The sequence below is a fragment of the Kogia breviceps genome, chromosome X (genome assembly GCF_026419965.1).
Source record: "Kogia breviceps isolate mKogBre1 chromosome X, mKogBre1 haplotype 1, whole genome shotgun sequence".
Taxonomy (NCBI): domain Eukaryota; kingdom Metazoa; phylum Chordata; class Mammalia; order Artiodactyla; family Physeteridae; genus Kogia; species Kogia breviceps.
In genome coordinates this window covers 44,476,629-44,497,333 of record NC_081330.1, presented here as the reverse complement: position 1 = coordinate 44,497,333, position 20,705 = coordinate 44,476,629, and the positions used below count along the sequence as shown (strand labels likewise).

Below are 20,705 nucleotides of genomic sequence, written 5' to 3'. Positions count from 1 at the left end.
GAGAGAGATAATGTAGAAAGAAGAGTATATTTGGAAGGAGAGATAATTAATTCCATTTGGAACATGTGGTATTTGAGGTATCTCTAGGATATCCAAATGGGGATGTCTAGCAGGTTAGATAGACCCATGGGTCTGGAGCCCTAAGAGCAGCCTGGGTTAGAGATATGGACTTGAGACTCATCAGAAAAGATGACAACCTAAACTAAGGTTTTAAAAGTCAATATAGGGAGAAAAGAATGGCTTTGATAGATCTAAGAATTTAGAATCAAAAATACCTGGTCACTGATTGGATAAGGGAATGTGACAAAGAGAGGAGAGTCTAGGACAAACCACAGGTTTCTGGTTTTGGAGGCTAGGTATGTAATGGTTCCTCTGTTATGGATTGAATTGTGCCCCACCCACCCACCCAAATTCATATGTTGAAGTCCTAATGCCCATTATTTTTTAATGTGACTGTATTTGGAGATAGGGCCATTAGAGGGGTAATTAAGGAAAAATAAAGTCGTACAGATAGGCCCTAATCCAATATGACTGGTGCCCTTATAAGAAGAGATTAGGGCATATACATGCATAGAAGGGGAATACCATGTGAACATGAGGAAAGCCATCTACAAGGCAAGGAGAGAGGCGTCAGAAGAAACCAACCCTGATCTTGGACTTCTAGCCTCCAGAGCTGTGAGAATATAAATTTCTGTTGTGTTATGGCAGCCCTAGCAAACTAATTCAGCCACCAAGCAAATATGGGAAAGAAAGTAGGTTGGGGGAAGGGGTTGTGAAAAGAAGAAGTTTGATGTGGGACATGTTGAGTTTTGAGATTCCTGAGGTCCATCGAGGTAGAGATATTCAAATGGCTTTGAAATTCAAAAGACAGTGGAGTTACAGATACAGATTTGGAAATCATTGATATATAGGTGATATTTTAAACTGTGGGAGTGGATGAGATCATCCAAGAAGTGTATATATAGAATGAGAAGATCATCAAAGATAGAACCATAAGGAATATCAACATTAAGGAACAGATTGAGAAAGAGAGCCTACAAAAGGAAAATAATCAGAGAGAGAGAATGAAGAGAGAAAGAAAATGTATAATTAACATTTTAAATCTTGTTTCTGATTATAATTAGTTGACTACCTATTGATCTCAGTCCTCAAAGAGCTTTAACATAGTGAAGAAGGCACTACCTTGTTCATTCCTGAATCTCCTACACCAAGCACAGTGCCTGCAATAAATATTTGTTAGCACAAATGGAATTGAAATTAGAACTTCATTCCTTTGTTTTGTTTGCTTATTTCTGGAGTGTGCAGTGTGTGTTGCCACTGATATTTTAAGTTCATAGTGAAAAATCATTTCAATGTGTCCTAGGCTTGGTCCCCTTCCAAACCAATCCCCAGGACAATAGTTTTCATTATAACCTTCTGTCTTTGCCATTCTGGATGGAATTCTGTGCACAGAAGTTATATACATATATGGGTATATCTATGTAACAAATTGCAGTACAGGAGCCCCCTGGGCTCCCTCAGGCTCTGGTATGACATATTTGAGCCATATAAATTCAGCTTCTCCTCTGGCATCTGTTAGCCGACTCACTTGCAACTCCACCTCAGCAGTGGTCTCTTAGTCCTCTCAAAGCAGGGAAAGAGTGCTGTGTGCTGAGAGACCATGGCAAAGAATCCTCCAGAGAACTGTGAGGACTGTCACATTCTAAATGTAAGTTGATTCATATTTTTTATTCCCTTTTGAGCAGAAGCATGGCTTCACAGATTTATCATATTGCAATATGAACATTAAAAAGTGAAATCAAGTGACTTTGAATTATGGCTTGCGATTTTAAGGGCTATTGTGTATTGTTTCATTCTCTCTGTTCTTTGCTTAGGCAGAAGCTTCTAAATCCAAGAAGATATGTAAATCACTTAAGATTTGTGGACTGGTGTTTGGTATCCTCACCCTAACTCTAATTGTCCTGTTTTGGGGGGGCAAGCACTTCTGGCCTGAGACACCCAAAAAAGTGAGTAAATGTACATTATTATCCAGTGTTTCTGTTTTGAGTTTGATTGAATTTAATTAGTGATTGACATGTATATTACTCTGAAAATGAAAGTCATTAAGTTCTTTTTGTGTATATTTTTTGGTGGTATGAAAAACTCAGTCAAGGTTTGCTCTCTCTTTTTTGCCTAATTATTTTGGCAAAGGAAAAATATGTTTTCTGCATTTTTGTTAATAATGATAAGATGTAGAATTACCCATTCTTTTATAATGTTTTATAAGGAGTTAAGATTCCTCGCAGAAGCAAAATTTTTACTGTAAGAAAAACTACTTTCAATCTTTCTTTCAATTATCTGGGCAGAAACTGATGGAAAAGTAATTATACTACCACATAAGAAGAAACCACAAGAAATAGCAGCAAAGGATTTTTCAGGGATTATGTTTCTGACTTAATGCATCTGCTGTGAGGACAGGCAGCAAACTCCTTTTCAGAAGGAGCAATTCTCATACCTGAATTCATGTTTATTTGTGCCTCAAAAAGAAAACCGAAAAACCTAGAGCTTTTCAGCTTCTCACAAGCCACAGTCATTGGTGTCCCACCGAAATAGTAATGCTACAAGGTAGAAAAGTGACACCAAGTCATTAATCACAGATATCTCATAATGCTTCTGATACTATAGTTATTTGGTGAAGCTTGGCTGGCCATTGTAGTTGATATTAGTGTACCTTAGTGTTATTGTTACTCCTGGGCTCACACACAGTGGCTAAGTTTAGATGTGACCCAAAGAAAATCATAATCCCTTCATGCCAACAATTTCCATTTGAAAGAGAATTAATAAATGTATAAGCTATAAACTGTGAAGATGGTTTTCTGGCTTTGCCACATTTTTCTCTCTGCATGTGGGATGTTGTTGTTGCTACTATTATTATTAAGTTGTTGTCATGGGATGCTCATTTCTATTTGATAACAGACGTAGGAAGGGAAAGGAAAAATCCAGGAGGGAGGATAAAATACAAGAAGATAATGGATTGGTATGAACCATTAGGAGCCAAAGAAGTGATAGGAGCAGAGAGGAAAAAATATGGATCAATGAGGAAGGAGAGGCAGGGGGTGAAGAAGTGTAGAAAATAGAAAATCAAGTGGACAAGTGTCCAAAAGAAAACAGAGAAGTGAGGCATAGTCACCTTTGGATTCTTCACCTCTGCTACCATACCCACTTTCATTTAGTACTAGAGGCTACCTTATCAAGTTTAAGTCAGAGGGAGAATGAATAGCAAACTTTGTTTACTTGCTTTTTTATTTATACCTTGTTCCAGAAAGGATTTCACGCATCATCCATTGCCTATAGTTAGCCCTTTCTCTTATCTCTCTCACTGCTCTCTGCTTCCGAACTGCTCACTGTTCACATGTCTTTCTAGAGAAACCACCTATATTCAGACTAGCAAGGTGGGCAAAGCAATTGGAATCAGGAAAGAAACAGCAAATGAATAAGAGTGCCAAGATGCATACCAATCCAATTCTGCAATTACTTAGCTAATTCCCAAGGTAACATGCTATCCCACAAATTGAATCTTGGATCCTCTTGACAATTACAGATGGGTTAGAGGAGAATAAACCTTTTCATCCTCCATGGCCATAATGTTCTTAGCTGGGTGTAGTAGGTAGCTAGCCCTTCTGACCACCCATACATGTCTGCCTAAACATGGGGCCAGATGGTTTTTCTAGTTTTATTTTAGCCATTGGAATTGCAAATTCTATTTTGAAAAAGTTTATGTGTTTTTCTAAACTTAAAATACTATTTGTCTCGGTGCAACTATAAATGACTATGTGGGGACCTTGCGTTTATCTAGCAAGGTGCCAAGCTCACTAACAGAGCCCATGGTCACCTCTGCTTCTGTATTATATTGTCTTTGCTTCTCACTCCAGTTCACTTTTTTTAATATTTGAAATGCATTAATTTTTATTAATTAATTAATTTATTTTTGCTGTGTTGGGTCTTCATTTCTGTGTGAGGGCTTTCTCTAGTTGTGGCAAGCAGGGGCCACTCTTCATCGCGGTACATGGGCCTCTCACTGTCTCGGCCTCTCTTGTTGCGGAGCACAGGCTCCAGACGTGCAGGATCAGTAGTTGTGGCTCACGGGCCCAGTTGCTCCGCGGCATGTGGGATCCTCTCAGACCAGGGCTCGAACCCATGTCCCCTGCATTAGCAGGCAGATTCTCAACCACTGCGGCACCAGGGAAGCCCTCCAGTTCACTTTTTAATGCATTATAAGGAGCAATACTGTGATTCCTCAAACCAAATGTAAAACCTAGTCACTGCATGCACAGAAGAGGTGAGGTATGCTACCAAATAAAGTTTATCAAGAATCAAATCTCTCAAGAAGTAATCTGTCTTAGGATGTGATTTTTAGCAAAGGGAGTCTCAGAAATGAACAAAATCATTACAAAGTAATCTGGTAAAAGACGATAAATAGGTGTCTTCTGGGGCAAGTTTTTCCACCATGAACAAAGGTTGTTTGTTCTCTGTTCCAATGGGGAGTTACAATTTATTGCCTTTGATATTTAAGTCCTGGCCTTCCCCACAAGACCAGGCTGGGTCCACTGCAAACTGAGGAACCAGCTGGATATGTGGATGCTCCACTAAGCCCACTACCTTTAGTTCCCAGACAAAAAGCCCCAGGGAACATCTGCTGTTTCCAATGGCTAGGGCTGCCAATAAGCCTGCCTCGGAGCTGACTTATGATTGTTGGGAAGTGAAGAGTAGTCAGACTGGTCTTGGAAGAAAATTTGCAGAGGAAAAGGATCCAGGCATCTTGCACAAATTAAAGAGGGTCCCCTAAAGAGTATAGCCTGGCAAGAAACAGCAGTTAGCGGATTAAAACCCAGGCTCTTCTGGACTTTCCTTTACAAGCCTGTGGGACCTGTGGGGACTCTTGGAGCCCTTGGTGGAGAGAACCGGTGATACTGCTGTGCTTATGGATGACAGTGATGTGTTTGGCATCCTAGGACTTTCTCCAAGTTCTTAGCATTTGCTCCTCTAGCCTCCGCCACACATCCTTTTTATTTTGCTTTTTGACATCTGTTTATAATTAAGTGTTTATTTAACATTCCACATCTGATGTTGACATTTCCATGCCAGTAATTTCCCCCCTTCTCCTTCTATTACCTCCCACCTTGGTGTGGACAAAATATCCAGATTCTTGATCTAAAATGGGGAGTAAGCCGTGATGGACTCCCTCTCCTCACACATCTCAGGCAGGAGCACATACACACACGAGAGGGGCGGGGGGAGAGAGAGAGAGAGAGAGAGAGAGAGGGAGAGAGGGAGAGAGGGAGAGAGAAAGGTGTGAAAATAAAATGAAACAAGGAAAACTAACTTTGGGATAGCTGTTGCACTCCCTTACAGGCTACAGATCCCCAACCCACAGCCACATATAGAAGCCACTTGAGCTGAATGAAAGCCAGTCCATCGAGTTCTGTCTTTAGCTTTCTCAACCAAGCAGAGGACCTATTCAGTCCCAGAGATTCTGAGAGAGCATCACAAGGCTTCACTTTCAGGCAGTGACTGCCCAGACATCTTTGAAGCAGATTCCCAAGAGAAACATTCTTGCTTAAAGCTCCCTGTATTACACATTGAACCTGAAACAATCCGGAAATCAACTCCCCAGCTAATTCATCCAACATAGAGAAAACAAGTCAGAAAAATTCCAGCCTTTAAACCAACAGTTGATAGATGTAACACAGACATTGTAGCCGATCCCTTCCAATCCCTTGTAGAATGAGGCAGAAGAACAATAAGTTAAATTAATGAAATGCTGCCCTTCCTGCCATATATAGGAACCGCCTGGTGACTTTAGGGCTATTTGGAAAGGCTAAGTCCTAAAGCCCACACAGCAATCCACAGATTCCTGGGGATGTCTCCTCAACTTCTGCATACTACCAGGATGAGATGAGAAGGGGTAGGATAGGTGGGCATCCATCCGGCCTCCCCCTCACCTCAACTGCAGATGACCATTAAAAGAGTTTTACTCAAGACTGCAAGCCCAACAGCACTCTAGGCTGAAAATCTTCTGCTCAGAAAAAGCACTTTCCTGCTAAGTCTGGATCGGGCTTTCCTGTGCCTATTTCTTTAAGTTGGCCAGAGACCAACTTTCTTCACTACCCCTCTAGGCACATGGGGGATACAACTTTCTTTCCCGAGTTCCCTGGGCTTTCCTACACAGCAGTTTGATGGGTAAAATGTGGGTCTGGAGGAGCATTTCATCCCCTCAAGGGAAGACATGGAGATGGAGCTGAAATCTCTTAGCAGGAGGACTGAGCTTCACCACATGGTGCCACGTCAGCGTTTTTAAAAAGACTTAATTTTATTTTCTTCTCAAACCATTTAAAGAGCAAAGTCCACCCTTGTCCAGCCACTGTCACGGGCTAGCTCTTGGTCTTGGCTGCCAAGGGGCAGCATCGATTATGTAGAGTAGGACTCTGGCTACGAGGGGCAAATTCTTATTCAGTCTCTTCATTCTCCTAAGGCCTTTGCTGGGCAGCTTACTTGGTACCAGCCAGAAAAAACCTAGGTCTTCAAAGGGAGCTGTCCTTCAGTGGCTGAGAGAGGGATTGGGGTTACTGTAGGGAAAGCAGCCCAGGAAATCAACAGGTAGTAGCAGTCCAGCAGTCCAACGGTTCAACCTGACAGGTGTTAGCCAAATCTGAACAGAATTGATTTTGTCAAACTACTATATATAAAATAAATAAACAACAAGGACCTACTGTATAGCACAGGGAACTATATTCAATATCTTATAATAACCTATAAGGGAAAAGAATCTGAAAAAGAATATATATATATATTATTATATATTTTTATATATATGGATAACTGAATCACTTTGCTGTACACCAGAAACTAACACAACATTGTAAATCAACTACATTTCAATTCTTTTAAAAATTGATTTTGTCAACTATTCAACATTGTATTTGGCAATGGGTGAGAGATAAAGATGGGAACTGAGCCTCCAGAGACACTTGGGGACTTGTCCAAAGTCACACAGCTTGTAAGTGGCAGAGTTGAGGCTAAGACTAGAACCTGGTCTACAGTCTTTTCACTATTCTTCAGCTGCATTTAAAAATAAGGAGTGGTGAGGGTAGTGGGTAGGGAGAAACTTCCAAGCCAGCTTGAGGATCTAGATCAGGGCTCCCCAACCCCCAGCAGGTACTGGTCTTCGGCCTGTTAGGAACCTGGCGGTACAGCAGGGGTTGAGCGGCAGGCGCGCCAGCGAAGCTTCCTCTGTGGCTCCCCATCGCCCAAATTACCGCCTGGACCATCCTCCCCCCACCCCCGGTCCGTGGAAAAATCGTCTTCCACGAAACCGGTCCCTGGTGCCAAAAAGGTTGGGGACCGCTGTTCGACATGAAATAAATGTGTTTTTTTTTTTTTTTTCTTTTTGAAAAAGAGGAATGTCTGTGCTGCCTATGCCAGTTTTTTTCAGGATTGAAGATGCAGGAGTCCAACTTTGCATAAGAAACAATGTGTCTGCTTTGTGTTGGTTAAAGAAATACCCAGAGGCCCTTTAATTCCCACAGGCTAGGTTGTAATAATATAGTACAATGCATTCCCTTCCTTTCCTTCCAGCCTAACACCTGCTAGCCAGCTATTCTGAGCATGTATTTCACCTTTGGAGAGTGTACCTCATAAACAGTAAGAAATGAAAGTGGAGAGAAGAACAGCTCGATTAATCATAGGCTTCAAAAAACAAACCTAAGCCAAATGTCCTCAAATCCCTTTCAGGACAAGCTAAAGCTACCTGCCCCGAAACAGATCCATCACACTGAGGTCTGAGGCAGCTTTACTTTTTATAAAAATCTTTCTTTTCTGATCTCAGAGATTGTCACAAATTGAGGCCACAAAACAGCAAACTGTGAAAGGAGGATGTTAGGGCTCATTTGCTGCCTGAGTGGAGAATTTAACTGGACTGAGGAAAGAATTCCTGAGCAGGGAAGAGAAATGAGTTTGTGTTCTCTCCACGTTTTGTCATTGTGGTCTTCTTACATCCCTCACTCCTTGGGGTTCACCATGTATCTATCTCGTTTCACTTCTGAGTCATATTCTACCCATTGGTTTACCTGTCCAACGCCAGTGTTCTGGTCCTTCATAGTTGAGACCAGCCTTATGTGTGGATGGAGTAGGAACCCATTTGAGTGCTGCTGGAAAGATGCCCTTGCCCTTAATATACCTCTTATTCCTGGTGCCATTGTGCTTAAAAACCACCATTAGTAATTCATTCCTTTGAGTTAAGTATTGCACTCATTTTTTTAAACAAACACCCATCACTAATACCTTAGTGTGAGATCAGTTGTCAGATTGATTTCTTCTTTGATATAAGGTACCTGAAGCACCATGAGATTCCTAGATATCTAAACAGGAGTCAGAGGAATAGAGGGAGATGGGAAGAGGAGGAAGGGCTAGGAAGGTACAAAGAGGGCAGGATATTAAAAGAACAGAAAAGGGAAGCTAGAAGCACCAAAGATTAACTTGCCCTAATGTGCCGGTTTGGTGGAGGTGTAATTCTCATCATACTCTGTCCCTGCTCTGTCCTTCCTGGAATAAAGCTGAGTTGGAGGCAGTCTGAGATGAACTACTGGGAGCCCACTCACACTTCCCTCAGACCAGTCATCCTTCTCTGCTTTAGTTTGCACCTGGAGTGGACAAAATCATTTATTCCCTCATCTCCAGAAAGACCCTCAGCCCCTGAGCCAGTGAGCTTAGTAGACAGAAAAGTACTTCTGAAGCCAAAGGCATGAGCTCAGTCTTCATATGGGCCAGTGAAGCTTGCATAGCCATTACCCAGGCAATGTGCTCCACAGGGACCCGGACGAGACAGTATGTCTGGATTTGCTCAAACCCATCACTAAGCAGTCCAAAGTGGGCCACTGGCATAATCTTCCTAGACAAAGGACAGTCTGTTCCAAAAGGGCACCTTTGATAGTGAAATTCCATCTGAGTGAATATATAGCTCCCTACCCCCCACCCAGATTTTACATATAAATGAAGTCATTCTGATCCCACTACCATTACTAACAAAAAGGCAACATGCTAGTGAATAAATACAATCAGAATGGACCCCTCCTCCCCTACCAAAAAAAAAAAAAACCTCTTTGAAAGAATGCTGAAAATAATCAAGATCTGCTGAGCTTGGCAGTTTCCAATAGTTTTCATCTAGCAAGGTGTCCAAGTGAAGTGCATTGCCAACAGTGCAGGAAAACTCATTCCACAGAAGTACACTGAAATCCTAAATGTCACCAGTATGGTTCCATAGTCTTCTACCAATGATTGAAAATACAGTCTGTATTTTCTCTTTTGCCCAGGTAGGCAGTGTTCCAACATCCCCTAGTCTCTAACCTCATTTTTCCGTGCAATAATCCATCAGTTGTGCTACTGATGAAACAAACACCCCACCCCACCCCCAGTGACTAGTGGTGTCGACATTTGTCTCAACAATGGATAGTATTTCTAAAGAAATTCCCCCCTGTCGGGAGATCTGACAAGACTGGATCTGAAGTAGATGCCTCTCTCCTCTACCTAGGTCAGGCCCACTGAGAGCTCAATTTGTTGCCATAGGTAGAAGTTTCTCAGGCTGGCTGCAGAGCTGGAACTGAGGACACATTTATAACTAGAAGCAAATAGCAAGTCTAAAGGAATTTTCTACCTGTCACAAAGCAGGCCAGACTTGCCGTGTTAACTCTGCAGTTGCTGGAAAGTTCTAAATACTGTTTTCCTTCCCCTTTTAAAATATGGCCTCTTAAAAGACCTTTCCAATGCTCAAAATCTCTCTTTAGGAAGATGAGAATCTGCCATTGGTGGGGAAAAGGTATTCAACATATACTTCAGCTCTAACCATGTCCAAGGCACTATAGGGCAGCAAAGAGGTAAATGACATTGTCTCTTGTTTTCCTATTCAGCGACTACATCAACTTTTCACACTTGAAGTAATATTGCTTCTACAAACCCTTCCAATTTGTTTTTCTACTTGAGGTGGGGAAAATTTGACCAGGTTATACTAACATTCAGTCACAGATACCGGCAGACATTAAAAAACACCCCAACCCAGCACAAGCAATACAAGACTGCCACTGGGAACAGTATCATTAGAAAGCAACAATGGCCCTGTAGATAACTTGCTTTTTCAGGCTTTTAGTTTACCAAATGTTTTTCATAAGGAAAAATGAGACTGAAGAAACTCGATAGCCAAAGGCCTCCTAACAACAGGGATAAGATAGACTTCCACATGGCACCATCAGGTCTGGCCTGGTTTGTGACAGGTAACAAATTCCTTTAGGTTACTTATTTGCTTCTAGCTATAAACATGTCCTCGGTTATAAGTATGGGACTGGTCCTTTCGGTCCTTAGAAAAATTATCTCTTTTAGAGGGTACGAGAGAGTCTGGGGTTTTGTTTCAACCACTCAGGAGCAACCTGATATGCAGCTTTGCCAAGGCGATCTTCTTGGGAGACTCCATATTATAGTGCATATTACAATTCACAGCTGTTGAATTCTATATTCAGGAGAATCTGGAGAACTTGAAGTCAGCTGAATCGGGTTTGGAAAAGAAAAATCAAGAATCAACTGAATGAATTTGGTTAGCCCATAACAGAAAAGGTTAGGGGAAGGCAGTAAATGTTTCCTGGAGCTTAAAGGACAAAAGGAAGCAATTGAGGTCAGGGTAAGATGATCATCTAATGTTCACCAAAGAGAATGGTCTTCAGAGTTTTCAGAGTCTAAAAAGTACAGATCCAAGACTGTTGAGACAATATTAAATCCCTGGATGGATAAGATAAAGAGCAATGCCTAAGCATTCTAAATCTGTTCAAATCTCTTTCTCAGCCCTAGTGAATTTCACAGGGAGTAAGTGGGTGACTTCTTAGAAAGGGAAGTGGTAGCTTAAAGAAGCAGTATATGTTTTTGGTGATTCCTCTGCTTACCACAAGTGGAAAACACCTTACAGGCTGCTTTGCAAAATATCATTTGCTATTTAGTCAAGGCTGCCAAGAAAACTGTTGGAATTCTTAGTAATTAGTTCAGCAACTTGGCTTGAATACAAAATACTGGCTCTGAAGGGATCCCCATATCAGCTCCAGTGCCAAAAAACAGCTTACTCGAGTCTCAGAGAATTCCCAACGGCAAGCTGCTGAGATGGCACCTCTCTACAAAGGCTCTGGAAAAAGAAGGTGCCCCAGATATTACCCAATTAAAGTGCCTTATGAAGGGACATACTGAGTATCTTAGAATTTGTGTTCCTCTGTTCTCCCAGACATATGACATGGAGCACACTTTCTATAGCAACGGAGAGAAGAAGAAGATTTACATGGAAATTGATCCCGTGACCAGAACTGAAATATTCAGAAGTGGAAATGGCACTGATGAAACATTGGAAGTACATGACTTTAAAAATGTAAGTTGGATATTTTCCCCCTAAAGCTTCCCACTTAAAATATTAGAACATTTGAGTCGTTTAAAATAGCCTGTAGCCTCCATTTAATTTATAAGACAGAGCTTTCCCTTTGAATTCAAATTTTGCCAGCCTGGGGCCCTGACAAACCATGAAACTCATTAATTGTGGCTATTTCAGGAAGTTTTGTTATTTTTTGTCTGTTTTATAGGGATACACTGGCATTTACTTTGTAGGTCTTCAAAAATGCTTCATCAAAACTCAGATTAAAGTGATTCCTGAATTTTCTGAACCAGAGGAAGAAATAGATGAGGTATGTAAGAAAAATAATAGTAATAGTAAAAGCCATAATTTATTGGGGGCTAACTCTGTGTCAGACATAGTACTAAATGCTTTACCCTCATTTGATTCTCACAACAACCCTATAGATAGGTACTATTATCATCCCCATTTTCAGATGCAGACCAAAAAGTGACTTGTCCAAGGTTACACAGCTAGCGCAGAGCAGATTGGGATCTTGAACTCAGGCCTTTCAACAAACCTAAAGTTCATGCTTTTAAGTCCAACGCTGTACTCTTATACCCGGGTAACCATTATGTACATTTGCTTCCAAACCAAAGATTTCTGGTAAGAGGGGTGAGCGGGAGGAACAAAACCAATCCAGCCAAAGATAAAGTCCTGAAAAAAAGCCCCAAGGCCACCTGGATCCTTGCCACTTTTGTCACACTGTGACATTCACCTATTCTAAAGACTTTAGTTCAACACTGCTATATATAAAATACATGACCAACAAGGACCTACTGTATAGCACAGGGAACTCTACTCAATATCTTGCAATAACCTATAGGGAAAAAGGAACCTGAAAAAGAATATATATATATATATATATATATATATATATATATATATATATATATATATATATATAATATAACTGAATCACTTTGCTGTATACCTGAAATGAACACAACATTGTAAATCAACTATACTTCAATAAAAAATTAAAAATTAAACAAAAAAAGATTTCAGTTCATTCACCTTACCATTTTTTGCTGGGCTGCTAATGGAATCATCCACCTTTAACATAGCACTAGGAAAGACAAAAGTAAAGAAGGTGAGAACTACAGTATAATGCAAATTCTCTGAAAGCACACTCCCAGGCCATGGTGAGGTAACCTAGGGCAGCGGTCCACAACATTTTTGGCACCAGGGACCGGTTTCGTGGAAGACAATTTTTCCACGGACCAGGGACAGGGCATGGTTCAGACGGTAATGCGAGCGATGGGGAGACATGGGGAGCGGCAGGTGAAGCTTCACTCGCTTGCCCACCGCTCACCTCCTGCTGTGCAGCCAGGTTCCTAACAGGCCCGGAGGCTGGGGACCCCTGACCTAGGGCACCAGTGCAATTGCTTAATGGCCGCTATAGGCCTAGTGGGAGATGGAGGATTATTGCCTAAAATACAGCCATCGGTAAGGCCCAGGAGACTTAATTTTTCCCTGATATCCTGACTGTAATTATGGTATGCTGCTATCTATGACAGCATACCTCCACTGTAGCCAGAAGAAACAAATATTGGGTTGGGTTGGTTTGTTTTAGTGTTTAACTGGCAAATCTAAACTGAGATTATGCCAATGGCACAGTGGCCACTCTATATACTGTAAATACCTCCTTCATTTTCTTCTGTCTCTCCCAGGTTCTTTTTCACTTTTCTCCTGCCCAACTCTCTCCATGTTATTTCTCATCTACCCATTTATCTTTTTCTTTTACTTTTCTTATTTTGGGGAGGGTGAGGTGGTATGGGGATCACTTTTTTCTTTCCATTACCCAAGTCTCAGGGTTGTCACTGGCTCCCACAGACATGATATTAGTCTCCTCATGTCCAGAGAAGTTACAGACCCTGGATCCTAGAATTTCTAAGAAAAAGAAGATTTCCCCCAAAGACGATGCTCTGCTCCCAAGGTCTATGGCAAGTGAAAAGTTTTGGAGATTTTTCTTTTAAATAAGCCTAATTTGGATGCATCTGAGGAACAGAACAACTTCCAGGATATTAGGGATTACTATAAGGGGCAAAAGTAAGATGAAAGGAGAATCAAGAAGATAAAAATCTATTATATCCAATATCATATGCTGCTTTTTACAGAAAATAATGTAAGTATTTGATCAGGGCCAGCCAGCAATGACTTCCCAAACTGACACAAGATTTATTTTTCTGAAAAAGTTAAAGGCTGGGACTTCCGTGGCAGCCCAGTGGTTAAGACTCCGTGCTTCCACTGCAGGGGAACTAAGATCCCACATGTGGCCTGGCAAAAAAAAAAAAAAAATGTTAAAGGCAAAGGCCCATAATGTCTCATTTTGGCCCTAATTTATTCTTCAGTTAATATTGTCAGATTGTCTAAATAACACAAGTATTCATCTCATGATAGTGAAATTGCTTTATCTTCAAGAAAATCCTATTTTCTTTTATTCAGGCTACAGAATTTTTTTATGAGACAAATTTGTGGTCCTGAATGACAAAACCCCTCTTATTCTGCACTTCCCTCACCACTGTATCCATACTTTGTACATGTTAAACATGCAGAGCAGGTATATAAATAGCCCTGATTTTGCTAACAAAGCTAGTCAACGTACCAACTTCATTTTATACAGTCCCTTTCAATGCATCCCAAATCTTTACAGACTCAAGGGCAAAGGAGCTAAGATGAGAGTTTTAAGTGACTAGGAGAAAAATTATACAAAGCCGTATTTCAAAGAATAAAAACACTGAAATCATAAAGCTAGAAAGAAACAAAAGAGAAAAGGAAAAGCCTTATTAAGAGTAGGGGAAAAATGTCAAAGCCCAGGAGACAAATGATTAAGAGCTAGGTATACAAGACAACTACTTCCAACACTAGAAACAGAAGAGAAGGGGGCATTCTTGACAATATAAGGGAGGCTACCTAAACAAAAAACATTCTGTGAGACAAATTCTAAGCATCTAGAATGAAAGGAGTAAAATAGTAGTAAGGCCAGTGAAGTCACAAGTTAGACCTGACTTTGAAACAAAGTATCTTTGGTACCACAACTATACCATTAACACACAATCTTGTAAAACCAAAATATTAGGTTCTGTTGCTACTTAAGTGATTTCACCAATTTGGATTATAGGAGTGTTTTTCAGCTTGAGATCAAATTCAGCTTGCAATCCTACTAGTAAACCTAAAACAAGGCAGGCACTCACAACATCCCTTTAAAAGAAAGAAAACAAATGTAAATCACTCAGGGTTCCAGAAGCCCAAATTAAAACATACATGGCCCAGTGGGAGGCTCAGAAAATGATGGAAAGCCTTCCTGACTCTAAGGGAAATGGTAGCAGAGAAGGCTCCTGTTTCAGTGAGCAGCCCTACTGTTAGACGGGAGAGGGAGGGACCAGTTGTTAACTATCCCAAGGGCATCTACTTCACTGGGAGCTCTGGGACTGGAATTATTATTCAGACTTGAAATATGGTATTTTCCAGGATCCCATAATGTCTCACTCATTTTATTAATTTCTCTGCCTATCCCCACCCTGAACTACTTTCTTCTCTCAGAATGAAGAAATTACCACAACTTTCTTTGAACAGTCAGTGATTTGGGTCCCAGCAGAAAAGCCTATTGAAAACCGAGACTTTCTTAAAAATTCCAAAATTCTGGAGATTTGTGATAATGTGACCATGTATTGGATCAATCCCACTCTAATAGCAGGTATGGCCTCCTTCTCCTCCTCCTCTTCTGTTTTCCAAAGTCAGTAACAGGTTAATGTTCCCAGCATTCAGAGACTACACTTCTAGGAAAACAAATGATCAGCTTATATCTTCTTACATGAAACTGTATATGCTGACTGCCAGTGAGGAGGAAATTTTTCACAGCCAAGTTATAAATCAGATAAATTAATGCTGACAGGCTTTTAAATATCCCAGCAAAGGTAACGCCACCTTAATGTGAGTAGTGATAACGAAAAGCTAATCTGTCTCTCTTTGCACATCTATATTCATTGCAGTCGGGCTACCAGACTATGGCTCAAACCACTGTGTGCCCAACACAAGAACAGAGGAGAGAAGAGCAAAAACAATGCTCTGTTGTCTCAAGAAGGATTTTCTGTGTCAAATGGTGGCATCCTCCCCGGATGATAGGACAGTCACTGCAATACAAATTTCTTTGTGTCTATTTTAGGAATCAGTATAAAAGTAATTGGGTGCTAAAGATCCAGAGTAAAAGACTCCAGCTCTCAACTTCCAGTCAGCCCATAGAGATGGCAAAGTCCCTGGACATCTTATTCTGCCCACCTAGTATAGAATTTGGCCTCCCTCATTCTGGACAGCATAGATTATTACATTTCCCAAGAGAGAATGCTCTAACCAATGTGGGCATCTATTAGTACTCTTTGGCCTTAAAAAAAGGCAACTGGGGACTTCACTCGTGGTGTAGTGGTTAAGAATCCACCTGCCAATGCAGGGGACACAGGTTCGATCCCTGGTCCGGGAAGATCCCACATGCCACCGAGCAACTAAACCTGCGAGCCTCAACTACTGAGCCCAAGTGCTGCAACTACTGAAGCCCATGTGCCTAGAGCCCGTGCTCCTCAACAAGAGAAGCCACCGCAATGAGAAGCCCCTGCACCGCAATGAAGAATAGCCCCCGCTCCCCACAACTAGAGAAAGCCCACTCGCAGCAACAAAGACCCAACCAGCAAAAAAAAAAGCAACTAAGTGCAATTACTACAACTTCTGCTTCAACATTCTTCTCCTAAAGGACGTTAGTGGAAATCATGATGAAATCTGAATAAAGTCTGTAGTTTAGTTAATTGTATTGTACCAATGCTAATTTCTTAGTTTTGATCATTGTACCGTGGTTATGTAAGATGCTAACATTAGGGGAAATTGGGTGAAAGGTATACAGAAACTCTGTACTATCTTTGCAACTCTTCTGTAAATCTAAGATAATTTCTAAATGCCAGGTTTCAAAATTTTTAAGACAGGAAAGGGAAGGGATGAGGAAGGAGGACAGAGGGCACTGAATCAAACCAGGCAACCAAAAAAATATTTACTGAGCACCTGCTGTGAGTAAAATCATTGTGGGAGACACCAAAGTCCCCTGACCTCAGTTTTTAATTTAATATGCTAGTAAGGCAAAGCAGTAAGTGATGCCAAACGAGCAAAGAAGTCTATGTACATGGGAATGTTCAAATTTCTTTTGTTAGATCTCCATAAGATATCACCTGCAGGAGCTTGGAAAAGTGCTCCATTCATGCCTAAATAATGGCAGTGGGAAGACACAATTAAAATCTCTATCCCCAAATGCTAGTTCCCCAAGCAAAGCAGTTGTATCACAACTTTGTGTTTATTACCTTAGTTTCAGAGTTACAAGACTTTGAGGAGGATGGTGAAGATCTTCACTTTCCTACCAATGAAAAAAAAGGCATTGAACAAAATGAGCAGTGGGTGGTCCCTCAAGTGAAGGTGAAGACCCGTCACGCCAGACAAGCAGCAAGCGAGGAAGAACTCCCAATCAGTGACTATGTGAGTTCTGTTCACGTTTTTCTTGTTAGAGGAAAAACAAAGAGCCTTCACAAAACTCATTACCCCTCAGATCAAAGTCACTGAAAGGATAATGGTCATTGTTTTAAGAAAAAAGTTTTTAAGAAGCTTGGAATCCCTAGAAGACTCATTCAAAATCAATCTTGTTAATATCCTGTAAATACAATAATGGAAAGGAATATGAAAAAGAATATATGTATAACTGAATCACTTTGCTGTACAGCAAAAATTAACACAACATTGTAAATCAACTATACCTCAATAAAGTTGTTCTAAAATTTTTTTAATTAAAAAAAATTAAAATCAATCGTGATCTAATCCATTGATGTATCTCCACGATCAGGCTCAGGAACTTAATTGCTCACCAGTCCCCAACTCCTATAGTCTTATACTCCTCCCCTGCTTGGCAGACGTCTTCCTAGTGAACCTGCCCCCTCCAACACTGGCTTCTTCTTCTTTCAGACTGAAAATGGAATAGAATTCGACCCCATGCTGGATGAGAGAGGTTATTGTTGTATTTACTGCCGTCGAGGCAACCGCTACTGCCGCCGCGTCTGTGAACCTTTACTAGGTTACTACCCGTATCCATACTGCTACCAAGGAGGGCGGGTTATCTGTCGTGTCATCATGCCTTGCAACTGGTGGGTGGCCCGCATGCTGGGGAGGGTTTAATAGCAAGTCTGAACTCGAGTGCTGAAACTTCTGGCAGCCAACATATAATAAATGCATGCTATTCAATGAATTTCTGCCTATGAGGCTTTTGGCTCCTGGTAGCCAGTACTCCAGAATTACTTGTAGGTAATTCTTCTCTTCATGTTCTAATAAACTTCTACATCATCATCAATGGCCTGATTGCTGCTGAACACACTGGGTAAGTGTTTGTTAAGAATATTCCCTGCAACTGAAATGGAGCAGATCCATCTCACGTGGAAGACAACAATGAAAACTTGCATTTCATCAGGTTTGGGAAGTAGGAAAGGGCAAAGCATAAGGATTCTCAAATACTGTATTTTACTAGGCTGTACTGAGAAAGTGGAAATAGGGGCTGATGATAAAATGACCCCATAACTGATGCATAAAAAATGTATCCTTTTGTGCATACCCCAGTGTTTAATTATGTGAGAGACATATAGTGGACTTGCTTAAGCGTCTCTTAAGCCACTGGACAGGCAGTGAGTCACAACAGGCCAACACTAAAATATTCTAAGTGCTCAGACTCAGCAAAGGAGAAAGCTAACCTAGCAAAAAGGGTCCCAGGCTCTCCTCCTGTGAACAAGAACTCAACTTTGGACAAATTCAATACTTCATAAACTTCAGGTATGACTTATCTTTTAGATCAGTGTCTGGTTACATAACTTTCCAAGGCAATAACCTGGAAAATGGAGACCCATAAATATCATTCACAGAAACAGGCATTATAGGACATTACTGAAGTGAGGAGTCAAATGGGATTTTGTTTTTCCTCCAAACCCACAAGAAACTAGCAGTATGGCACTTTCTTAAAAGAAGGGTAAAGCCTAGTTTTTGATCACCTGATACTTTGCTTGGGGATAGGAAAAGAAGCAAAGCAGAGAGGAGAAGAAGCAGTTAGAGGGTAATGTTAAACTTGGAGTCCCAGCCAGTTCTAGTTTCAAAATTCTTGCTATACCCATCTGTCACCCCTTCTAGTTTCATTGGAAGGTAGCCCCTTCATTGCTCAACTTCAAAGTTATTGTGTCATGAAAATATCTGTCTGGCACTCTCCATTTTTAAAGAGTAAAATCTTCAAGATGCCTGTGGGCCAGGAGTCATTTTCCCCCACTGAACAGTTGAGGAAGCAAATAGAAGCAGATTTGCCCAAGGCTGAGTTAAGATTAGCCAGTCATTAATTCATAATTAACATACATGCCATACTTAGATTACCAATTTTCACAGGATGAGCGCACAATAAAATATATCTAACAATGCAATGTCACTGAAAATATTTTCTTTCTTTATTCATGATTTAAAAGACATCTGAAAATTTTAGAATACTTCATTTATCATAATGGACATTAATTTGTAGTTGAAATAGAAAAATGTAAAGGATAGGAGATTAATTTGAGGTTGTATGACTTTACAATGTTCTCTATCATTTTTAAATAAATTTTTCATTTTTAACATTGGTTTTTAAGATTGACCAATAATTTTAAGTTCCGGAGACACTCAATTTGATGCAGTCTACATTGTACTATATATACTACCCTCTGTAGGGGATACAAATGAAGTAGAAGGCATACTCCTTATTGCCCAAGAAAAATAAGATGCCCAAGTATACAAGCCCATATAAAAAACTTATACACAACTAACTACAGTTGTATATGGCATGCTATATACATATGTGTGCGTGCACACACACACACACAAGAATTATAGAAGTTTTCATATCACATGTGAGGGCTAAAGGTTCCTACTCACATTAATTCAGGAAGCATTTCATGTTCAAATGTGATACCTTGACCTCCACATAATCTCACACTGGGAAAATGTGGATTCCCCTTAGACCATGAATTTCAAAAGAAAATACAAGCACATGCTTAAAAAAATACAAATCATCTCACACTTAGGGGAAAAGAAACCAAAACAGCAAACGAACAAACCCAAACACATGAGTCTGTCACTTCATATAGGCCTAGGCCAGGTTGGACAAGAAGAAAGTATGGTATCGCTCTCCCATTATAGACTTTTGCCCCTTATTCAAGGCATGCGCAAGTAGACTCATTATATAATGCCTTATACTTCTCTCAGACCAACCCCACTGAAGCTAGAGTTTCCTCTGTTCCTTCCACCATCCTTCCCTAAGGCCAGACTCTCATCACAAGGAATGATGCCAAAGGAGCTCCGACCTCCCAGGCCAGAGACCTTGCAGTAGTTTTTTTTTTTCCTCTGATCTTTTTTTTAAACATCTTTATTGGAGTATAATTGCTTTACAATGGTGTGTTAGTTTCTGCTTTACGACAAAGTGAATCAGTTATACATATATATATGTTCCCACATCTCTTCCCTCTTGCGTCTCCCTCCCTCCCAGCTTTAATGTATCCCTGTCCTCCACTCCAGTCGCTCACCAAATACTTCCAGCTTGTCCTCTTAAACCACCCCTCAATTTATGCTCTGGTCCAGGCCACAGGTTATTTCTTCGCACAGCTGTTACAACCTCCTTCCTGCTGAAGTTCCCAGGCTACAGACTGAAGTGAAAATAAATGCTTTTACACAAAGTTGATTTTTCACTCATAGATTTTATGAATGCCATTTCCTTCCCTGAAAGTCCATAATAGGTACTTACTACATTAAAGATCAGGCCTCACCAGCAATCAAATAGTTCTTCCTCAAACCACCCTTAACCACCATCCCACATCCCTTTTATCTTCCCACTACCCTACCCTCCCCCTTTGCTTATCTCAGGTACATTAGCTTCATGCTCTATTTGTGCAGTCATCCCACCTCCTTTACAGACTTTTCTCTCACTAATCGGAAGAGATTTAAAAATCCCATTTTCCTTTTACCTAGACATGAAACCTCAGCCTTCGCTACTTTATTCTATGCCTGTATAAGTTAATATATCACTCAACGCACATACCATTTACATATGAGTTTAACCTGCAAGTTCTTTTCTAAAAAGGGCCAATACTCTCTCCCATTTTGCTCTGTCCAGAACCCAGCACAGTAACAAAAGCATGTAAGTGGTCTTTAAATTTTTAGTTGAAAG

General features: G+C 40.7%; 1 protein-coding gene across 1 annotated transcript; it reads left to right on the top strand.

Annotated features, from left to right (window-relative positions):
• The first annotated feature begins 1,577 nt into the window (after positions 1-1,577).
• Positions 1,578-17,821, top strand: TNMD (tenomodulin). The gene is made up of 7 exons (XM_059050174.2): positions 1,578-1,708; positions 1,875-2,006; positions 11,291-11,431; positions 11,640-11,741; positions 14,996-15,149; positions 16,797-16,963; positions 17,444-17,821. Exons 1-7 carry the CDS (start codon positions 1,661-1,663, stop codon positions 17,651-17,653), a joined length of 954 nt encoding a protein of 317 aa, XP_058906157.1. The 5' UTR covers positions 1,578-1,660; the 3' UTR covers positions 17,654-17,821.
• Positions 17,822-20,705: the final 2,884 nt, after the last annotated feature.

Bases quoted from the DNA above. Each gene is read 5' to 3' on its own strand.
- TNMD (XM_059050174.2), top strand. From the start codon at position 1,661: ATGGCAAAGAATCCTCCAGAGAACTGTGAGGACTGTCACATTCTAAAT. The intron at 1,709-1,874 runs GTAAGTTGATTC...TTCTTTGCTTAG, and splicing joins AGGACTGTCACATTCTAAAT to GCAGAAGCTTCTAAATCCAA. The intron at 16,964-17,443 runs GTGAGTTCTGTT...TTCTTCTTTCAG, and splicing joins AACTCCCAATCAGTGACTAT to ACTGAAAATGGAATAGAATT.